The sequence below is a fragment of the Aquila chrysaetos genome, chromosome 24, assembly GCF_900496995.4.
Source record: "Aquila chrysaetos chrysaetos chromosome 24, bAquChr1.4, whole genome shotgun sequence".
In the NCBI taxonomy this organism is placed as follows: Eukaryota; Metazoa; Chordata; class Aves; order Accipitriformes; family Accipitridae; genus Aquila; species Aquila chrysaetos.
The window spans coordinates 6,062,037-6,082,697 of record NC_044027.1 but is presented as its reverse complement, the minus strand read 5'-3'; the positions used below and the strand labels follow the sequence as shown (position 1 = coordinate 6,082,697).

Genomic DNA, 20,661 nt, shown 5'->3' with positions numbered 1-20,661 from the left:
TCCACAGAAGCTCCTTCCCAGCAAAGCCTGATCGGGATGGGGTCGGCATCGGCGGGGCCTTGGGGTGGGCACACAGGGGGGTGACCAGGGTGCTGGGGTGAGCCGCCCCTCCTCCCCCAAACCCCTTGCTACCCCAGCCCTCCCATGCACTGTCCCCCTCCGCTGCAGATGGGGGCCGGGGTGGCAGCAGGGGCCCCGGCTCAGCCTGCTCCCACTGCCACCAGCCTGTCCCCCCCCCGCCCCCCCATCCCGGGGGTGTTCCACAGGGCTGGTGTGGTGGCATTGTCCCTGTCCTCGACCCTCCCGCACCCAGCGAGGGGACCCCGTTTCAGGGATGACCCTTGGAGCACCCCAGAACCGGGCAAGGGCTGCACAGGCACGATGGGGAAACACGTTTATTTTGGCCAAGGCATCAGTGGGCAGCTGCCAGCGCGGGGGAGACGCGGCCTGGGGAGGGGGGGACATGGGGGACACAGGCTGGGCTGTGGGGGCACAGGGCCGGGGGGGGCACGGGGGATACCCCCATTTAGGGTGCCGGAGCCCCTGGGGTCCCACTCCCTGGGGGGGAGACTCTGCTTGCAGTTGTGGGTTGCACGGGGGGGCCAGGAGGGTGTTGGGGAGGGGTTGCACCCTGTGGGGTGACATGCCCCGTGTGTCCCCCCCTGCCAAACGCTGGCCGGGGTGGCACATGCTCCCCCAGTGGGACTCATGCTTTGGGATACACATGCCAGGGAGGGCTCCGGGGAGGGGGGCCAGCGCCGTGGGGAGGGGGCGGCTGCCCTGCCAAAGCGGGACCCTCCCCCCCCAGTGCCGCAGCCTGTGGGTGCTCCCAGTGCTGCCGTCCCTGGGGGGGGGGGGCACCCGCCGAGCCAGCCTGGGTGCTGTCACCAGCACTGTCACCCGTGGTCCTGCGGTGCCCAGCGGGCAGTGGGGCCAGTGCCCCCCGGCTCTATGGCCACGCTGTCCCCGCACAAGCCCCTTTGTCCCTCGTGGTCCCACAGTGCTGGCATGGTGGCGGTGACCTTGGCGGAGGCTGGTGTGGGTGGACAGCAGCGATGCTCAGTCCAGGGGGGGTGATGGTGTGTGTCCCCCCCCCCAAGCTGGGGACACGGCAGTGGGGGTCCAGGCTGCCCCTTCTGCCCGCAGTGCATCCATTGGGGACAAGTCTCAACAGTGGCGGGGACTTGGGGTGTCCCTGGGGACTGTCCCCATAACGTGTGTCCCCCCCCTACACCACGATGGGGGTGTCGGAGAAGACGGAGCTGACCGAGTCTGGATCCGACACCTTCCTCTGCGCCTTGGGGCCGTGCCGGGGGGGCGGCTGGGGGGTGCCCCCCACCTTGAACCTGCCATTCTGCCCCGGGCCGGCGGCGGAGGCCGAGTGGGACCGGCAAGGCTCCCCGGGGACACCGGCGGCGGCGTGGTTGGGGGTGGTGCTGAGGACGGAGGAGTTGATGCTGTCATCGCGGGGAGCCGGCGGCTTGTCGGCACCGCGGCAGCAGCAGCAGCGGCAAGGGGTGAGGTACAGGTAGATGAGCACCAGCACCACGCTGAGGATGCAGCCCACCAGCGTGGTGTAGGCGGTGTTGAGGGTGTCGTGGGGACCGTGCAGGGTGAAGTTGTGCACCAGCAGCTCCACGTAAAGGGTCTCGTTGAGGAGGGGACCCGCCACCCAACAGGCGTAGGTGCCGGCGTCCTCGGGGCGCAGCGCCCGCAGCTGCAGACTGCCGTTCGCCAGGAGAGCGGCGCTGCCGTTACCCCCTTCCTCCAACACCCGTTCGCCTCCCGGCGTCACCCAGTGCCGGTTACGTACCCCCCGTAACCGGGTGTCGCAGCTGAGGGTGACGGTGTCACCCAGGTGGGCTTCCAGCACCGCTTCCCGTGCCTCGCTGCAGTTGAGCGGCTGCCGGCCAGCCAGGGCGAGGATACCGACGTGCGCCTGGGTGGTGGGCAGCAAGCACCGCAACTCCTCCTGGAAATCCATCACGGCGCTCAACCGGCGGCGACGACCGCGGGCAACCAGCTGGAAAAGCGGGCAGTCGCAGGCCAGTGGGTTGCCATGTAGGTAAAGGCGGTCACGCAGCCAGGCGGGCAGTGCCTGCAGCTCGCCGACGGGCAAGCTGCGGAGGCGGTTGGCCGAGAGGTCGAGCAGGGCCAGCTGGGGCAGGCGGCTGCCATCGCGCAGCAGCTCCAGTGGGAAGCGGGCGATGCGGTTTTGCCCCAGGTAAAGCTTACGGAGGCGGCCGAGGTTATCGAAGGCGGTGCGATCCACAGCGGAGATCTCGTTGTTGTAGAGGAGGAGGACCTCCAGCTCGGCCAGGTCGCTGAAGAGGTTCTCCTCCAGCGCCCGCAGACGGTTAGAGGAGAGGTCCAGGTGCCGCAAGTGGGGTACATGGGCGAAGGCTTCGGTGGAGACGAAGGAGAGCCCGTTGTGGCTGAGCAGCAAGGCGTGGAGGTGGGCCAGCCGCACCGGCGCCCAGTCGGCACGCAGCCGGCTGACGTTGTTGTGGCTGAGGTCGAGGACGGCGGTGAAGCGGGGCAGGGGGGCCGGCACCGAGCTCAGCACCGCCTGCGAGCAGCTCAGGATGTTGGAGGCGCAGACGCAGCGTGGGGGGCAGCTCCCTCCCGCTGACCCCCACGGTGACAGCAGTGCCAACGCCAGCAGCAGCGGCATTAGTGGCAGCGGGGCCCCCGGCCCCCCGAAGCCCGCCATGGCCACACTCTGCCCCACGGCGTCACATGGGTGCTGGGGACGGGGCACCGGCATGCCCGCCACCCCCGGCATGGCGGGCTGGGGACACGGGATTGGCTTGCACGGGGTGCCTTCGGTCACCCGGTGTCACGGCATGCACCGGGCTAGCTGCTCACCTGGTGTCACGGTGCAGAGTGGCTTGGTCACCCGGTGTTGCAGAGTGGGGTGGCTTTGTCACCCTGTGTCACAGCACGTGCTATAGGGTGGCTTCGGTCACCCGGTGTCACAGCATGCGCCAGGCTAGCTGCTCGCCTGGTGTCACGGCGCAGAGTGGCTTGGTCACCCGATGTCACGGCGCAGGGTGGCTTTGTCAGTCGGTGTCACAGCACGTGCTATGGGGTGGCTTTGGCCACCCAGCGTCACAGCTAGCCGCTCGCCCGGCGTCACAGCACAGGGTGGCTTGGTCACCCAGTGTCACAGCATGTGCTATGGGTGGCTTCGGTCACCCGGTGTCACAGCGTGCACTGGGCTTGCTGCTCACCCAGTGTCACGGCACGGGGTGGCTTTGGTCACCCGGTGTCACAGCCAGCGCCACGGAGGGACTTTGGTCCCCCGGTGTCACGGCGTGGGGTGGCTTTGGTCACCCAATGTCACAGCACGCACCCCGGGGTGGCTTCGCCCACCCGTTGTCACGGCGCGCGCCGGGCTCGTTGCTCACCGCTGGTGTCACGGCAAGAGCTGGCTTCGGTCACCCGGTGTCCTAGCCTGGGGTGGCTTTGTCACCGGCTGTCACAGCCTGCCCGTGGGTCGCTGCCCACCCGGGTCGCAGCTCGCCCCGGGGCTCCCGCCCGCCGCAGCCCCGCTCCCCCCGCGCTGCGGAGGCGGCCTTCGAACCCCCCCCCCCCCCCCGGTTCTCCCCGGTCCGGGCCCTGCCGCGGACGGAGCCCGCGGGAGGATGCTCACCGCCCCCCCCCCCCCGCCCCCCCCCGGCTTCCCGACGCGTTACCGGGGCCTGATACCGGGGCCGGTGCGGAGGAGGGCGGGCAGGGGAGGCCGAGCGCGGCCCAGCCGAGCCGAAACGAGCCGAGCCGGACCGAACCGAGCCGGGCAGAGCCGAACGGAGCCGAGCGAGGCCGAACGGAGCCGAGCGGGGCCGGACGGAGCCGAGCGGGCCGGGCCGAACCGAGACGAGACGAGCAGGCCGGGCCGAACCGACCGGAGCCGAGAGGAGCCGAGCGGAGCCGAGCGGGCCGGGCCGGGCCCCGCGCCCGCTGCAGCGCGCACCCGCGGCCCCGGGACAGGGTCTGGGGGCGGCCCCGGCGCGGCGCACCCCGCGCACGGCCGATCCCCATTGGCTGCCGCCGCATCGCCCGCGACCAATGGCGGCAGCGCCCCGCTTAACCCCTCGTGGGCCGCGCATCGCCCCCCGGCCGTGGCCCCCCCGGGAAGAACCCACCCCCGGTCCCGGCATCATCCCCGAATCCCACATCATCCCCGTCCCCACCCCCATCCCCTATACCTGTCCCCACCCTCGTCCCCATCCCTGTCCCCATCCCCATCCCCTTCTCCATCCCCACACCCCTCCCCATCCGATCTGCATCTCCATCCTCATCCCCAGATCATCTTCATCCTCATCCCCATCATCCCCATTCCATCCCTGTCCCCATTTCCATCCTCATCCCCACACCATCCTCATGCCCATCTTCATCCCTGTCCCTGTCCCCATCATCCCCATCCCATCCCTGTCCCTGTCCCCATCCCCATCCCAATCCCCCTCTCCATCCCCATACCCCTCTCCATCCCCATACCCCTCTCCATCCTATCTCATCCTCACCCTCATCCCCATCCCCATACCTGGCCCCAGCCCCATCCTCATCCTTATCCCATCACTGTCCCCATCTTCATCCCCACCACCATACACCTCCCATCCCATCTCATCCTCATCCCCATCCCCTATACCTGTCCCCATCCTCATCCCATCCCTGTCCCCATCCTCGTCCCCATCCCCATACCCATACCCCTCCCCATCCTATCCCCATCTCCATCCCTGTACCCACACCATCCTCATCCCCAGCTTCATCCCATGTCAGCCCCAGCCCCACCCACATCCCCATCCAACCCTCATCCCAACCCCAACCCCATCCCAAATCCATCTGTGCTGCCCCAGAACCTGCCCCGTCCTGCTCTGCTGGTACCTGCTGGCGGTACTGGCCCATGTCCCATGGTGTCAGCCCAGACCCCCTGGCACTGGCCCATGTCCCATGACACTGGCCCAGACCCCCTGGCACTGGCCCACGTCCTCTGGCACTGGCCCACATCCCATGACACTAGCCCAGACCCCCAGTTCCAGCCTGAATTCCCCGGCACTGTCCCCATGCCAGTGCCACCCACCATCCCTAGGATGGAGGGGACACAACCTGCACTGGGGTCCCTGACAAGGGGCACCCCTGGGTGCTGCTGCCCCAGCCAGGCAGGGGTGCCCTGTGGCCCCCCTGCCACACACACGGCCGTGTCTCTGCCTCCCGGGAGTATTTTTAGATGCAAAACATTTGTGCTGGTTTTTTGGGTCCAAAATTAGAGGGAAAGGAGCCAGAACAAACCGCACTGAGATGATGCAGCTTTTTGTTGGGGGGTGCAGTAATTAAAGGGGACCCCCCTGCAACACAGAGCAGGGTGTCCCCAGGGTGTCCCTTGCCCTGTCGTCCACCCCTCCCTGGCTGCTCCCTGCACCCCAACATATGCTCCCCCCCAGTTGGGTGCCACCCCATGCTGCCCCCCCTTCTACTGCCATCGTCCCCCCCAACCCTGTCTGACAGGGAAATTTGTCCTTTGATCGTCCTCAATTTCTCTGCTTTAATCCGGGTGCTAATCCCTGCCCAGCACCCGCTGCCCAGCCTGGCCCCCACCCAGGACCCAGACCCCCCCGCAGCAGGGGTGCCCCAGCTGGTAGTACCCGCACCCCAACCTCCCCGGCCCACCAGTGGACTCTGGGTGTCCTTGTCCTTGTGCCATTCGTGGTGGGGACCTGGGGGGGACCCAGGCATCCTGGGGGGAGCTGGCACAACACTGTGCCCCCGGCGGCGTGCCAGGCAGGATTGGTGCCGGCTGCCCAGCCGTGGGTGTGTGCGCTACACAGGAGCGCATGGGTGCCAGCATGCACATGCAGACAGGCAGGCGTGCACATGCCTGAGTGCACAGACACATGCTAGAGACACGTGCACACATGCATGCACCGGGTACACACGTGTGCACGCCCTGATCACACACGCGTGCAAACCCGCCAGGTTTGCGTGCGTGTGCGCGCACACAGATGCACCCGCTGTACTTGTGCACGTGTGCGTGGCCCCCCCAGCCAGCCACGCACACGCACACACGAGACACACGCATGTGCACACACGCACCCTCACGTGTGTGCACACACATGTGCAAACACGCTTACCCTGCGTGCCTGGCCAGGGCTCTCCAGCTGTGCAGGCACAGCTGGAGGAGCCGGTCAGCCATGCCAGGGTGCTGGCGTGGCAGGGTGCTGGGGTACGGGTATGCCGGGGTGCCGGGATGCTGGGGTGCAGGGGTACGGGTATCCCAGGGCTCTGGGGTGCTCGGTAGCAGGGTGCTAGGAGGGTAGGGTGCCGCAGTGCCATGGTGCCACAGTGCCGGCTGCTGGGCTGCCAGCGTCATAGGGTGCTGGTAGGCCAGCATGCCTGAAGTACTGGGGTGTCTTGGTGCTGGGGTGCCAAGATAAGGGTGTACTGGGGGTGCTGGAGTACTGGGGTGACAAGGTGCTGGGGTAGTGGGATGCTGGGCTGTCAGGGTGATGGGGTATCAGAGTGCGGGGGCACCATAAGCCCCATAATGCCAAGGCACCTTTTTGGGGTGGCCCACATGGGGTAGGTGTCAGGGAGGGTGCCCAGTGTAGCTGGGGCAGAGGGGCTGGGGGTGCGCAGGGTGCCCCCGGGGCGGGGGGGGGTCTCCCCCCAGCTGCAGGGCGGCACGGGGCGGGGGGGACAGGAGGTATTTGCAGGCGGCTGTGAGGCTGTGCCACGGCGGTGCGGCCACACGGGCCCTGAATTATTGATGCTCCGGTGGCAGGAAACAGCAAAGTCATAAATCTGCCTGCACCAGGTGCTGACACCGGCATGACAGGGCAGGAGCAACCCTGGCTCTCTGCCTCAGTTTCCCCTGGGAGGAGAAAAACCCTCAGGATCCCCCCATTCTCAGAACGCACCCCATGTGCCGGGGGGGGGGGGGTGCGGAGACCCCCCGCTCCCCTTTCTGGACACCCGGAGTGGGGGAGTGATGCTCCTCACAGCTGGGTCCTTCCTGGCTTGCGGGGTGCAGGTGGCCGGCTCAGCATCTCCTCACCATGAAAGACCCCCAAAACATCGGGGTGCTGGGAGGGGTCAGCGTGGCTGCACACCCGCCTGCACCCGCACAAGGGAGGGAGGAGGCAGGGGCTGGTGGGGTGTGAGCTTGGGGTGAGGTGGGCACCCAGGTTGGGGTGGGCACCCAGGGTAGAGTGCCCTCCTGGATTTTGGTGCACACCTATGTTAACCAGTACAAGGGGGGGGGGGGGGCAGGGCTTTCCCCCGCACTGGGCAGCAGGATCGATCCCTACGCTGCTGCACGGGGCAGGGGATGGATCCGGGGCAGGGGATGGATCCAGGGCAGGTGAGGGGGGATGTTGGGCAGAATGGGTGCCCCCACAAGTCACCGGCGCTCCTGCTCGCCAGGAGATCACGTGCCGGTATGACCGGTGCCTGCGGTGACCGGGGAGCCACCGGCAGCCGTCGCCGGGCCCCGGTACGACAGGGCTGGTTCATCCGAGGTCCCACGTTTCTAATCTGGTTTGGATGGATTTATTTTTGGGTCCTTGTAACCTAGCAATGGGCACGTGACGCGCGGGGCCTGTGGCAGGGACACGCGTTGCCCGCCTTGCCCGCTGGCTGCTTGCCACCCTCCACACACCGGCCCCGGGGTTGGGGCCCGCTTGGCCACGCATCCCCGCCTTGGGCACCCATGGGCCGGGGTCCAGGGCACTGCCAGGAGGAAGTTCGCAGCCTGTGCAGGCTTTTGGGGGATGCCAGTCCTTGGAAGTGATGGGGATCCCCCTTGTAAGCTAATGGCCGTGCCCTGGGGAAACTGAGGCGCAGAGCGGGGCGGGGGGGCACTGCCCCCATCCCAATTGCTCCGTTGCTGAACTGGGAGCAAGGGAAGGGGCACTGGGCTGTGGGAGGGCAGAGCCAGGGGCCTCTGCGGCCACTCTGAGCAGCCCCCCCGGCCCTGTGCATCCCCCTGCACCCGCCCCCATCCCCACTCTGTGCCCCCCACTGCGGATCTGCCTCCTGTACCCTCCTTCCCACTGCCCCTCCACCCCAGTGTGCCTCCTGTGCCGTCCCTCCCCCCCCCCCCAAGCCCCCTCTTTGCTTCCTCACCCCATGGCCCCCGTCGGGCTGCCCCCCCCCCCCAGTTTCCCCAGCGCCCCCCAGCTCCCCCCCATCCCTTTTGGGGGGCGACTGGGGAAACTGAGTCCCGAAGCACCACGCGGGGCAGAAACCCGGGGGGGGGGGGGAAGGCGACGACGACACCCACCCTCCATCCCCCATCCCGGGGGGAGGAAAAGCCGGGCTCCAACCGGCCCCCCCCCCATCCCCCCCCAATCCCCGGGGTCCAGCGGGGCCGGGGGGGGGGCCGTGCCCGGGGTACCGCCGCGCTGGCGGGAGGCGCTTAGGACCCAGCAGCCGGGCGGGTGCGGAGCATCCCTCGCCGCAGCGGCTCCGGCCCCTGCCCGGCCCCGAGCATCCCCGACCGGTCCGGCCCCCCCCCCCCGCCCGGTCCGGGCCCCCCCCCACGCCCCCCCCGCCCTCGGCCCGGGGTCCCCCCCGCCCTCGGCCCGGCCCGCGGCCCCATGCAGCCCCCCAGGGTAGGTGCCGCGGCCGAGCCGCCCCGCCGGGGCGATGCCCGGGGGTGGAGGAGGGGGTGGAGGGGGGGGGGGAGGATGCGGCCGAGGGGGGGGGACACACCGGGGGACACCCCTACCTCGGGGGTGGGAGGGGGGACATCAGCCGGCGGCATCGCCCTGGGGTGCTGGAGATGGGGGGGGCGGCGGGGAGGGGAGGGGGCACCCGCTGCCTGCACCCCCCTTCCAACAGCAAACCCCCCCCCCCGAGGGCTCCCCGGGGTGCAGGGGATGGGGACCCCCTCCCCGCTGGGGAAGCACCCATAGGTAGGGGGCTCCGGGGTGGTCCCCAGCCCCCCACCCGCACCCCGGGGTCTGCTTTGTAGCAGGTGGCACACACTGGGGTGTGGGGGGGTGCAGCACCCATCCTGGGGATGGGCTCAGGGCGGGGGGTCACACAGGGCCCTCGAAGCGCAAGGGGTGAATCCGGGGTGCTGGTGATACCCCCCCCCCCCATCCCTGCGAGCCCTCATGGTCCCCAGGCTCTGGGCGAAGGATCCCGCTGGGGTGTTTTGGGCCGAAACGTTGGAGTTTGGGGGCTTTAGCCCCAGAATTGCTCATTTTTGGAGGGCATGAGGCTTTTGGTTGAGAAATGGGTTTGGTGGGGAGGGGTATCATGGACGGGGACCGAGGGGCGTCATGGATGGGGACCGAGGGGCGATGGGGGCTGCGGCTGAGGGGTCACAGCTGAGCTGAGACCCCCTCTGGGCTCTCACAGGTCCCCCCAGGTTCGTGCCCCCCCCAGCTGATGGCTCTACCTTCCCCGCAGGTGCCCGGCGCTGCCTGGCGGCGAGGAGCAGGGAGATGAGCGGGGCCGGGGGGCACCCTTGGGTGCTCTGAGAGCCACCGCCGTGACAGCACCCGTCCCGGGACCACGACCCGGGGCTGGCGGCAGGCGTAGGGCGGGTGAAGATGTGAGCCCCTGGCAATGCCCGGCTGCCCTGCGTTGGCCGCCCCAAGGATGGGCGATGGGCCGGTGAGCGCCGGTGCGGCGGCACAGGATGGAGCCCTCCCTGCCCGCCCCGTGGGCCTGGAACGGCTCTAGGGCGGCGCGGGGGCTCCAGCCCTCCCCAGGCCCCATGCCCCCCAACGGCACAGCTGACGGCAAACCCAAAGACGTGGCCTCTAAATCGGTGGGGCTCTTCTTCATGCTGCTCATCGACCTGACGGCCATCGTGGGCAACGCCGCCGTCATGACCGTCATCGTGAAGACGCCGGCGTTGCGCAAGTTCGTCTTCGTCTTCCACCTCTGCCTGGTGGACTTCTTGGCCGCCCTCACGCTGATGCCGCTGGAGATGCTCTCCGGTTCGGCCGTTTTCGACAGCCCGGTTTTCGGCGAGGCCATGTGCCGCGTTTACCTGTTCCTCAGCGTCTGCTTCATCAGCATGTGCATCCTCTCCATCTCCACCATCAATGTGGAACGTTACTACTACGTGGTGCACCCCATGCGCTACGAGGTGAGGATGACGGTGGGGCTGGTGGCCTGCGTCCTCGTCGGCGTCTGGCTCAAAGCCGTGGCCACCTCCCTCGTCCCCGTGCTGGGCTGGTTGTCACCCGACCGACCGCCGGTGCCCGCCGGCCGTGGCTGCTCTTTGCAATGGAGCCGCGGTCCCTACTGCAAGTTCTTCGTGGTCTTCTTTGCCGCCTTCTACTTCCTCCTGCCCCTCCTCATCATCGTGGTGGTCTACTGCAGCATGTTCAAGGTGGCGCGGGTGGCCGCCATGCACCACGGCCCCCTCCCCACCTGGATGGAGACGCCACGACGTCGCTCCGAGTCGCTCAGCAGCCGTTCCACCATGGTCACCACCTCGGGAGCCCCTCGTACCACACCGCAGAGGACGTTCGGGGGGGGGCAAAGCGGCTGCCATCTTGCTGGCCGTGGGGGGCCAATTCCTCTTCTGCTGGTTGCCCTACTTCTCCTTCCACCTCTACACCGCCCTGAGCGCCCAACCCTTGGTGGGGCCGGCGGCCGAGACCGTGGTCACTTGGCTCGGTTACTTCTGCTTTACCTCCAACCCCTTCTTCTATGGGTGCCTCAACCGCCAGATCCGGGGCGAGCTGGGACGGCTCCTCACTTGTTTCTTCAAGCAGCCGCCGGAGGAGGACCTGCGGCTGCCCAGCCGGGAGGGCTCCATCGAGGAGAACTTCCTCCAGTTTCTCCAGGGCACCGGTTGTCCCACCGAGCCCCGGCCCCGCACCCCCAGCCCCAAGCGGGACCAACCCCCTGTCGATTTTCGCATCCCGGGGCAGATAGATGAGGACACGGTGGAGGGGACGGAGCGGCGTGGCGGGGATGGGGTCTACGTGCCGGTGGTCGCCTCTCCCAAACCGGAGCTGTAGCGTTGTGGGGCGGGGGGGGTTGGAGGGCAAACATGGCTGCAAGGGGACAGCTGGTCTGAGTGCCTCGCTGGGGTGGGTGGGGGGTCCTCGCCGCCGTGGGGGCTCGGGGGTTCCACGACGCTCGCCGGGAAGGGCCACTGCATTTCGGGGGAGGCGGGCAGGTGGGCACAAGCCCCGGGGAAATTGTCTCATGGTGGGGCCGAGCGTGGGAGCCGGGGGGGCTCGGGTTTTGGGGTCACTCCTGTCCTGGCATGGAGGGTCTCCTCAGGAGGGGGGGTCCCCCAGGTCCCCCTGAGCCCCGTGTGGCCCCCTACAGCCAGATGGAGCTGGGAGCAGGGTGGCCCCGGTCCTCTGGCTCCCCTGCAGCGGGGTCCCCCTGAGCCCCCTCCCCAGCACCGGGGAACCTGGACACCGCCCGTCCCCTCCAGGGCCACCCCTTGCTTCCCCAGCGCCCCAGCCCCCCCCCAGTGCCCACCCCACAGCCGTGGGGCCAAGGCCTGTCCCTCGGGGGGTGCGAGGGGCCAGAGCCCCCCCTCGTGAGGTGAGCATGGGGCGGGTGGGGGGCGCTGGAAACGGGACATGGGGCTGCTGGGCCGGGTGGGGGGCCGGGGCAGGCGTGGGCCCCACCGACCCCCCCAACTGAGGACTACAGTTCCCATCATACCCCGCTCCACCGAGGCGGAAGTAAGCCGCGTCAACCCTCCCGATTCCCATCATGCCCCGCTCCACCGAGGCGGAAGCGGGGGCGATCCCCGCCCCCTCCCGTCACTCCCCGCTCTACTGAGGCGGAAGTCCCGCCTCCGACTCCCAGCACGCCACGCGAAGGACTGCGTTTCCCGGCGTGCCCCGCGGCGGGGCGACCGGATATCCGGCGCCGCCTCAGGGAGCCGCCCGGGCCGAGGGAGGCGAGAGGCGCAGCCCCGCATCGGCCCCGCTCCCATCCCGCTCCCGGCGGCTGGGCCGCCCGCCCGCCGGCCGCCATGGGTTGTACGCTGAGCGCCGAGGACAAGGCGGCGGTGGAGCGGAGTAAGATGATCGACCGCAACCTGCGAGAGGACGGCGAGAAGGCGGCCAAGGAGGTGAAGCTGCTGCTGCTCGGTGAGGAGGGGACTAGGGGCAGCTTGGAGGAATGGGGAGGTGGGGGGCTCGGGGTGGTAAAGTGCCTCAGGGGAGGGTGTTGGGGGGCGAGAGGGCCGTGGGGGGAGTCTCCGGGGGGGGGATTAGGGTCTCCCGATCTCAGGAGGGGGCTTGGGCGGGGGGGTGAAGACGGCAGAGGTTGGGGTCTGTAGTGCCGCGGCGTGTGTGCACCGAGGAGGGGGCTTGAGGGGCCACAGGAAGCTTTAGCCAGGGCGTTTGTGGGTCTCCCGGGCTCAGGAAGGGGCCTGAGTGGCTCAGGGAGGAGGTGGGAGAGGGCTGGGGCGTCCCCGGGGCCCGCAGGGGTTTGAGAGGGCCGAGGGAGCTCTGGGGAAAGGCGCCGGGAGGGTTGAGGGCTTTGTGAGGTCTCTGGGGCTTGGAGACGGAGAAGGAGCCCCGAGGAAGGGGGCGTTGGGGCTTTCCAGGGCTCAGGAGGGCTTTAGGGGGGTCCGAGGGGGTCCTTGAGGCAATGAGGGGAGTGAGGAGGGGGCTATGAGGCTGACCGATCTATAGAGGGTGAGTGGTGGGGAGAGGGATGGGGGGTGGGGGGCTGGGGAGGGTCCTGAGAAGCCAGAGGGATCCCTGGGGGGTCTGGGGAGGTGTGAGGAAAATGAAGGGCTGGGACAGGATCCCAATAGGAAACCTGAGGGAGCTGTGGGGAGAGACTGGGAAGTCCAGGGCGGGTCTGGGACAGGGTTACTTAGAGTGGCAGCTCTGCCTTTGTGTCACTGTGGAGGGCTTGGCTCTCCACATGGTCCCTGACCCTAGGTATGGTCTTGTCCCATCACCCCACCTTGGGTCCCCGATCCCCTCCCTGGGGTGAGGGCAGAGGTGACTGCCTGTGCTGCCCTCACAGGGGGGCGAGGGGAGTGTGCTGCTGTCCTGGGGTGGGGCTTTTTCCTAGCCAGCTGCTGCCTGATGAAATAACTCTTCTGTTTCTAGCCTAGATGTTACCAGTGCTCTCTTCTGGTTGCTCCTGGGGGACAGTCCCTCCCTGGTGGCTTTGGGCTGGGGCTCTGAGCAGAAGGTGCTCATTGGGCTGATGCGGGCGTTCTTTCATCTTTGGGTTCGTGGGACAGAGAAGGAAGGGAGAACTCTTGCTCCTGGTGGGATACAGAGAGTATGTCGTTGGGGCTTGACTGTTAAGCTTTTTGCTCAGGATGGGGTAGTGGAATTAAATCCTTTTATCAGGTAGTCAGGTGAAAATGGCCCCTGGGCACCTGTGTTTCTCGGGCTAGAAGTGTCCACGTTGGTGCGTGAGCTGCCTTGGCAGGGGTATGGTAATCACGCTGGGTGCTCTGTGCCTCACGCTGCCCCAGATCCTCTGATAGGATCTGACTTTGCACAGAAGATGATTTCAGTTTGGCATACTCTGCCATAGCTAAGCTGGTTCTGCAGAGCTTGCAGGAGTATGAAACCAGTGTTGTTGTTGCTGCCCTGCTGCAGTCTCTGTATGTACAGACAACTGAGAAAGGAAGTGTCACTTCTCTGTGTTCTTACTTTTTCCAGCTAAAATGCATTAGTGGGTTTTGAGAAAAGCTGAATGGAATACATCTTTTTAGAAGAATTACAGGTTCTCTTTAGGAGAGAACTTTTGCTGTATTTGGTCCACATTTTGGTAGCTGTGTTTAGAAGTTCTTATGAGTGATAACTGGAGTGCAGAGGAGGCAAAAGCCGCCCATCTCTAAAGCCTGCCAGATAAGGACTGACTCCTGTGCCATTTCTTTGCAGCTTCGTGTGAGCTCAGGACCAAGCAGCGCAGTGTGGGGTGGTAGGTGGACCATCTGGTCACATAGGTCTTCCTCTTCTAACGTCTGGGTTGTTGGTTTTTTTGTTACGTTGATGTTCTCCATCTCAGGAAGGCAGATTGAGTTCGTGGGGACCAGAACAATGGTGTTGAGTGTCTCCAGTTAGAATGGGATGTGTTAACGAACAATTCTGCTTTCCAAGTGATCCTTGTCCTAAGAATACTTTTTTTTCCATTTAGTGTGGTTTTACTTGTACCCTTGCAAGAGGTGTGTGATCTTGTGTGTACGTAGAAGACTTCTTGGCTGCGTGTCAAGATAATCCTTTCTTTTCCAGGTGTTTGTTTTGGTGTTAGTAAGCAACACTTGCAAATTCTCTGGACGGAATAATTCTTCTTTCATATTTTTGTATGTCAGTTTTTTTCTTGGTGGTATTGTATTCTTTGTGGCAATACTGAAAAGGCACTGAGGGCTTTGGGGCCAAGACTGTCTGACCTCATCAGCAAATGACAGTGGAGGGAGTATCCAAAAGATTGTACTATAATCGCTTTCAAAGCATTAGAGGCTAGGTGAGGCTTTTAAAAGTACAAGTAGCAGCTGCCTTTTGGACTGCTGTTGACTTTGGATGGCAGCAAAATACCTGATTGCTGTGCTTCTGAGCTTGTCTTAAGGTAAGGGCTTGGGCACATTGTTATTCCAGAGAAGCTCTTCCGGAATAATTGAACTTGCACACCATGTGACACTGGAGTAGTGATCTGTATCTACCCTCATTTAAAAAACCCACCTATCTCAGATCAGGTTTGCACCTGGCCATAACCCACAATCTCTCTCAAATGTCATGGTTTTCTAGCTTTAAAAATTAGTGTAATGATTCCTGATGATCAAAGGGAATGCTGAAATGTGCTCTCCCCACGTGCAGCCCTGTTAATGTGCAGGTAAAATAAAACAGTTAATTGCCAGAAGAAAAATATCTGCAGTGGGAACAAACATCCTTTCAGTAAGGCATCAAGAAGCTGATGGAAAAGTTCATGAGCTTTTTCCATTGTTTGAGCAAGCATTTTTTTTCATAACATAGTATTAAAATGTCTAGGATACGTAGTGTGTCGTATCATTAACTGGTTGTAAGAGATCATGCGGTGGTTTATGTAACTGGAGCGAGCCTCTCGCAGTACTGCTGATGCAGTGAAGTTTAGAAGAAATGTATTTCTTTATAGATAAAGTTTGGAGTCCATACGCTCTTGCCCAGCTCTGTTAAAATAACTGGCCTAGTTTGGGCTTTGCAGAATTATGTAGGTTAAGAAAAGGCTCGTGCTTGTACAAAGGGTTGTTCTTTTCCAGCTCTGCTGTTAACCCAGCCTGGGTGTTAGGAGAGCTTGGTGAGTTAGCGATGGACCCAAAATCAGGAGATTTTTGGTGCATTTGTGCATTTGACTTCCTCCCCTCTTCCATAAGCATCCTCTTTTCTTGGGCAGAGGAGGAAGGAGAGATAATTTCAGCTGTGCACTCCCTTCTTCCAGGAGCTTCTTAGGTTTGATTATTGCAGCACCTTGCATCCAGGAGGTGGTTTGGGTGCTGGCAGAGGTGGTCTCACATAGCTTGATAACTGTGGGATTGTTGGGATAGAGGTAATGCTGGTGCTGTTTGTGTGGCAGCTTCTCCAAGGGGATTTCAAGTCACTTCGTAATGTTTCCCTTTCACAACTCTGCATGTTGAGCAACTCCTAAGCTTTTGTTTTTTTTATAAAACAAAAGTAAACCTGAGCATTGAATAGTGACTGACCCAAGGTCATGCCAACCCCTGCCTGTGTGAAGTAATTGTTGCTTCGTGTGCAAATGGCATCAACAGCTCTTCTTGAACTGGCGCTGGGTATGGTTTGAATGACTGCACGCACCAGTTCGCAGCAGCAGGTAAACACTTTCTGCAAGAAAAGCCAGTGCTCCTGGGAGGCTGGGAACAGCCTGGGAGTCCTTGCTCAAATCCCCCTGCTAAACACTGCCTCTTTTCTCTTAATTTGCCTCCAGGAAAATGCTATTCTGCAGGCACAGACACGCAATTTTGCTGACATAGAAACCTGTGGGATTTTTCCAGTTGGGATGAGCAGCCAAAGTGGAAGAGGGCACAGGAAACCTTCCTGGTTAGTTTAGGTGCTAGCCTGTATCCTTAGCTCCTCTCTCCAGTGCCTTTCAGAAGGTCTGGCACGTTGTGCCGGCTTGTGTCTTGGGGAGGGGTTTGTGTGACATTGAGTGACAAAGCTTGTTGCTGGATGCCCAAAGTTGTCCTGTTGCCAAATCCAGCCAGTTTTGCTCCTCTGCCCGGACTGGCCTGTGCAAATGGTATTTCTGTGGCTCTGGCTGTGCAGGTGCAGCCAGTGTTGGACTGTTTGTGCCTAAACCACACCGTTATTCAGCCTGTTAACAATTTTACTGGGTTTAGATACTCTGTGTAATTATGTTGAAGTGGTCCTGCTAATTCATGCAAAAATAATTAAAAGCATAAGTTTGTTCTAAAATAGCCTTTATCTACATAACTAACCAAGCAAACTGCAAGGTCTAGTGCTCCTGGAGGCCTCAGCTTTTTTCTGAGACTGATTTTTCCAACCTTTTTTTCCTCCAAATTCACCAAAGCTTCCTCAGCACTGGTACTTAACAAGATTTGGTCATGTTTTGGTAAAACATAGAAAAGAGCCTTCTAGGGATGCAAATCAGGGGAAAGCTGTTGCTGCTATTTATAATATCATTAAGCAGAAGTAGCTTTTCTAGTAGCACAGCACCTTTGTTGTGGGTCCCTATTTCAGAGCCACCGTGAGGGTGTCGGACCTGGCTGTTCCTTGGCTCTGGAGTTGCTTAATGCCCTTTGAAGGGTGACATGAAGCTCTGAGGTTGGACATAGATCTCCAGCTTGGAGCTGACGTGGGGACACTGCTTGGGGGACCTGGAGGGAGCCGTTGTCCTTTCTGATCTTTGAGCTATCTGGAGCTTTCTTCCCACCAGCTCTCTGAGGTACATGGTGTGTATCTTGTGACTCGTGGCCACGTGAAGATTTTTCTCTAACATCCAGCAGTCGGGCTCAGCCCCAAGTTGTGTTTTCATAAGACAAAAATTAAATACCTCAATCCAATTAGTTTGAAGAGGCAACCGGTGGGAGTTGTGATGAGATGACTTCAGTGCCTGACTCCCAGCTTGGGTTGTGAAAGGTGCTCTTCATGTCTGAGACATCCCGATCTTTGTGCAGAAGTGTCACAGCCATCTGGTGACCCCTTTGAGCAGAGAATGTTTGAAGCAATTTGATAATGGGTCAGATCTCTCCAAAGACACAGCACTTCTTGTCTGTGTTTTGAACTTGGAGGACCCGATGCACTTGCCCTCTACTGAGATGGAGATAGTATCTGTCTTGGTACTGGTATTTCCCTGTCTTCAGATGTCAGAGCTACATCTCACAGCTGTGTTTTCCCATCTGCCTGGGTGAGGACCAAGCACAGGATCTCTGTGTACCTTCTGCTTTGTCTTCTGTTCTGCCCTTTGCCCACCAAAAACAGATGCAGGGCAGGCGAAATGTTTCTTATCTACAAAACAATAATTCTTCAGGGTGACTTAACCTCACTAGTTTTTTTGAGGAGTCAGCTGTGATTTAATCAGGGCAACTGCAGCTCGGAAAAGAGACCATCTTGCCACGCTGGATGCTGCTGCGTAGGTGCGAACTTCTGTTTTCTGCATGATGTCACATCTAATGCCATTAGCCAGCTGTGGGATGGGATGACTTCTGTCTGGCTGATGCTGCCTGGGTTTGTGTGTACATCACATGCTTGTGTAAAGACAGACAGACAAGCATGTTTGGGCCGAGCACTGGGAGCCGAGGACAGACAATTTATAACACACAGCTCAAATACACATGGAGTGACTGGCTGGGGAATTGGGATTTCATCGTATCCTCCAAGAGCCCTCTGGACATGGTTCAAGTTTCATTAAATTCTGAGGCAGAGCATTGAAATAACTTTTCTTGGAAGAGGAGAGTGTGCTGTGAAGAAGAAGAATTTTTTAATTAGAACGTGGCTTTTTAAAGTAACTACAGCTGTAGAGGCACGATGCTCCCCACTTCAGATACAGAAGACACTTGCTCCTCATGTAAGTGGGATCAAATAGCATCTCTTAATGACTTAAACAGGGTTTGCATCTGAGATGACCAGCAGATGCTGATTATTTTTCTAGCGTGTTCTTCGTAAACCGGGTGGCGAGACTCGGGTGATACCCCGCCTCTGTGCCGTCACCTTTTGTTCCCCCATGGGTACCAGTGATGGCGGCGATCCCATGCCTGTCTCTTATTTCATGTTTTCTCAGTTGGTGTTTGGTAACTTCTCTGCCTCATTTAACCTTCCCTCGTTACCAGGGTGGCACTGGCTGGGATATCTTTAAAAACAAACAACGAGCAGGATCTGAATTCTGGGGCGAGTGGAGGTGCCGGTTGAGCTCAGCCTCCTGTAGTTTTGTGTTTTGGGGTCTTTGTCTGCGGTGAACTCCCTCATGTTTGAGGAATGAGCTTTTCCCTCAGCGGGGGAACTAACAGTCTGTTCCCCACCCGGCTGCTTATTTTGATAAGTGTTTTTAACAACTCAAGACTGTTGTCCCTGCATCAGATTCAGTGGATGTTTGACTTTTTAAAAACAGGCACATCACAAGAAGAAACTCGATACTCAGGAGACGAGGCTAATGAAAATCTTTTCCAAATCTCTCTCTTCCCACCATGCCCTCCCCTTCCAAGTCATCTGTTGCTTTTTGATATAATTCCCATTTTATAGGCTTTTCTCTGTTTTATTCCACCCATGCTAGTATCCAAGCAGACCAGGCGGTGCCTTTTTTGATCCTGTATCTCTGTAAGAGCATCCACTTGTGTGAATCCTGCCCAAGAAGGATTGGTATTACGGTGTTATTCCATGGCATTTGGAGGATGAAAAAGCTGCTGTGGAGTGCATCTTCAGGACAACTCTCACAACAGGTTAGGGAAGATGTTTGCTGCATTTGTGACATGCTGCAGCGCTTCACTGGAAGCTGCTCCTCATGCTTAAACTTAGGTCTGATGTAAAGAGCATAAAAACATCGGTCTGAACATAAGGAGCTGTTGGTGAGAAAGGGGTGCCCGGGAGGCCCAGCCGGGAGAGATGTTCATTTGATCCTCAGCCAAAAGACACATCGTGGCAGCGTGTTGCGTATCGGTGGGTGTCTCGAGTCCACGCTGCTCAACAGCAGGCGCAATTAGTTTAAAGCACTCCCAGGAGTGTTGTTCAAAGAGCTGCAAAAACAACTACAAAACAGAAGTCCTGGGCTGGCTCTTAGCTGTGTAGCTTGAAGTGCAGCAGAAGGGCCTTTTCCTGTAGAGGACAAGGTGTTTGCAGCTGACTTCAGAAAGGATTTGAACTCTCTGGCTGGAGAGGAGGGAATTCAGGGCTCCCTGGCTGAGCATTTAGGATACAGGTTGCTGGCAACAGTGCAGGTTGTTATGGCATCCTACCATGAGCGTAGCTGGTGCTGGCTTCACAGAGGAGAAGGTCACAGCTGGTATTTACAACTCTCACCCTTGGGCCAGTTGGCCACTACACGGTGGGAATGAAAGGCTTTGTTTCCACCAGGGAGATGTTTTCTCGTTTGACTTTGTGGCTATCAGCAGTTTCAGTTGTGACAGCCCTTCTTCCCTGTGCGGGTGGTGGCTGTGCTGCAGGGTTGAGGTTAGGTTAATGCAGTTGTTAGCGTCCCTCTCCTAAATCGGATTTGAACTTTGATTTGATTCTGGCCATGGATGAAAATAGTTTTTTGCACAAGAAATGATTTTGTATCAAAGGTAAAAAGGGACATTGCCAAAGTTCAGGTTGTTCATGCTGTCACCCAAATAGTATTGCACGCTAGCCTTGCAGTTTTTTGAGTGCAGAAGACCATCCCCTGTAAGACCAGTATCCTGTATTCGCCACAAGACTTGCTTGTGGAGTCACTGCTTTGACATTTATTGTCAAAATTAGATTTAGAGCAAGGCAAGGTGCTTGAGGGATGACAATGGAGGAATGTCAACAGTTGCTGTCTGTCCACTTCATGGCTACAAGTGGTTGTAAACCAGTTTTCCTCTTACTTAGCTGTGCCTCTGCAAGTTTACATGGTCATTAAGATCTAGTGCAACAGTTTTGCAAGGAGGGGAAAAAACCAATCTGCCTGCCTTCCAAGATTAGTCTTTTTTTCCTTTTTCCAGTTTCTATCTTTAATTTTATCAGGAAAAAACTTTCCTAACCTCTTTAATTTTGTAATTGCATGATTTTGTGCCTGTTTCTGCAATTCCTTAAGCAATTTCTCGGTGACGTCAATGGTCACTCAGATCTGCGTGTGGGTGATGGTGCATTAGCAGACAGCTAGTTCCACCAGGCTGGTGTTTCCTGGTGGTCGGCAGGACTGGTGCAGAATTCCTGGGGATATCTCAATCTTCTGAATGGTCAGAGGATGTTTTTAACTGCACTCCAGTGTGAAGTGGAGCCGGTGCTTTGAACCCTGCATTTCCCAGCCCCTTGCTGCCGTTAGGCTGGGATGTGGTACGATGTCTGCTTTAAATGCTGCAAATTAAATCAGTTGCTGGTCTTCCCCATGCTGGCATTGACTCCTTGGCATGCTCTCTTGGGTTGGTAGATGCGCTTTGGCCTCGGCGCTGCTCTGCGTGGTGGCAGTTGCCATGCCAAGTGCTTGAAGGCTTTCTGTTGTAAGGCACCTGTTAAAAATCTCTGCAGAAGCTTTAAAGCAATTGTTACATGTTCAAAGCCATTATGT

The 20,661-nt window shown here is 60.3% G+C and overlaps 3 protein-coding genes across 3 annotated transcripts in view; 2 read left to right on the top strand and 1 right to left on the bottom strand.

Annotated features, from left to right (window-relative positions):
- Positions 1 to 377: 377 nt before the first annotated feature.
- On the bottom strand, positions 378 to 3,555 carry AMIGO1 (adhesion molecule with Ig like domain 1). Its single transcript, XM_030000921.1, has one exon. The coding sequence runs from the start codon at positions 2,783 to 2,785 to the stop codon at positions 1,229 to 1,231; it is 1,557 nt and encodes a 518-aa protein (XP_029856781.1). The 5' UTR covers positions 2,786 to 3,555; the 3' UTR covers positions 378 to 1,228.
- Positions 3,556 to 8,552: 4,997 nt separating this feature from the next.
- Positions 8,553 to 10,989, top strand: GPR61 (G protein-coupled receptor 61). The gene is given in 3 exon segments (XM_030000336.1): positions 8,553 to 8,612; positions 9,418 to 10,492; positions 10,494 to 10,989. Coding segments are annotated over 2 exon segments (1,338 nt in total). The 5' UTR covers positions 8,553 to 8,612; positions 9,418 to 9,649; the 3' UTR covers position 10,989.
- Positions 10,990 to 11,845: 856 nt separating this feature from the next.
- GNAI3 (G protein subunit alpha i3) overlaps positions 11,846 to 20,661 on the top strand; it is a 32,483-nt gene continuing 23,667 nt past the window's right edge. Inside the window, exon 1 of the mRNA XM_030001229.2 lies at positions 11,846 to 12,086. Coding sequence (XP_029857089.1) covers positions 11,969 to 12,086 — 118 coding nt within the window. The 5' untranslated portion in view covers positions 11,846 to 11,968. The remainder of the gene's footprint in view (positions 12,087 to 20,661) is intronic.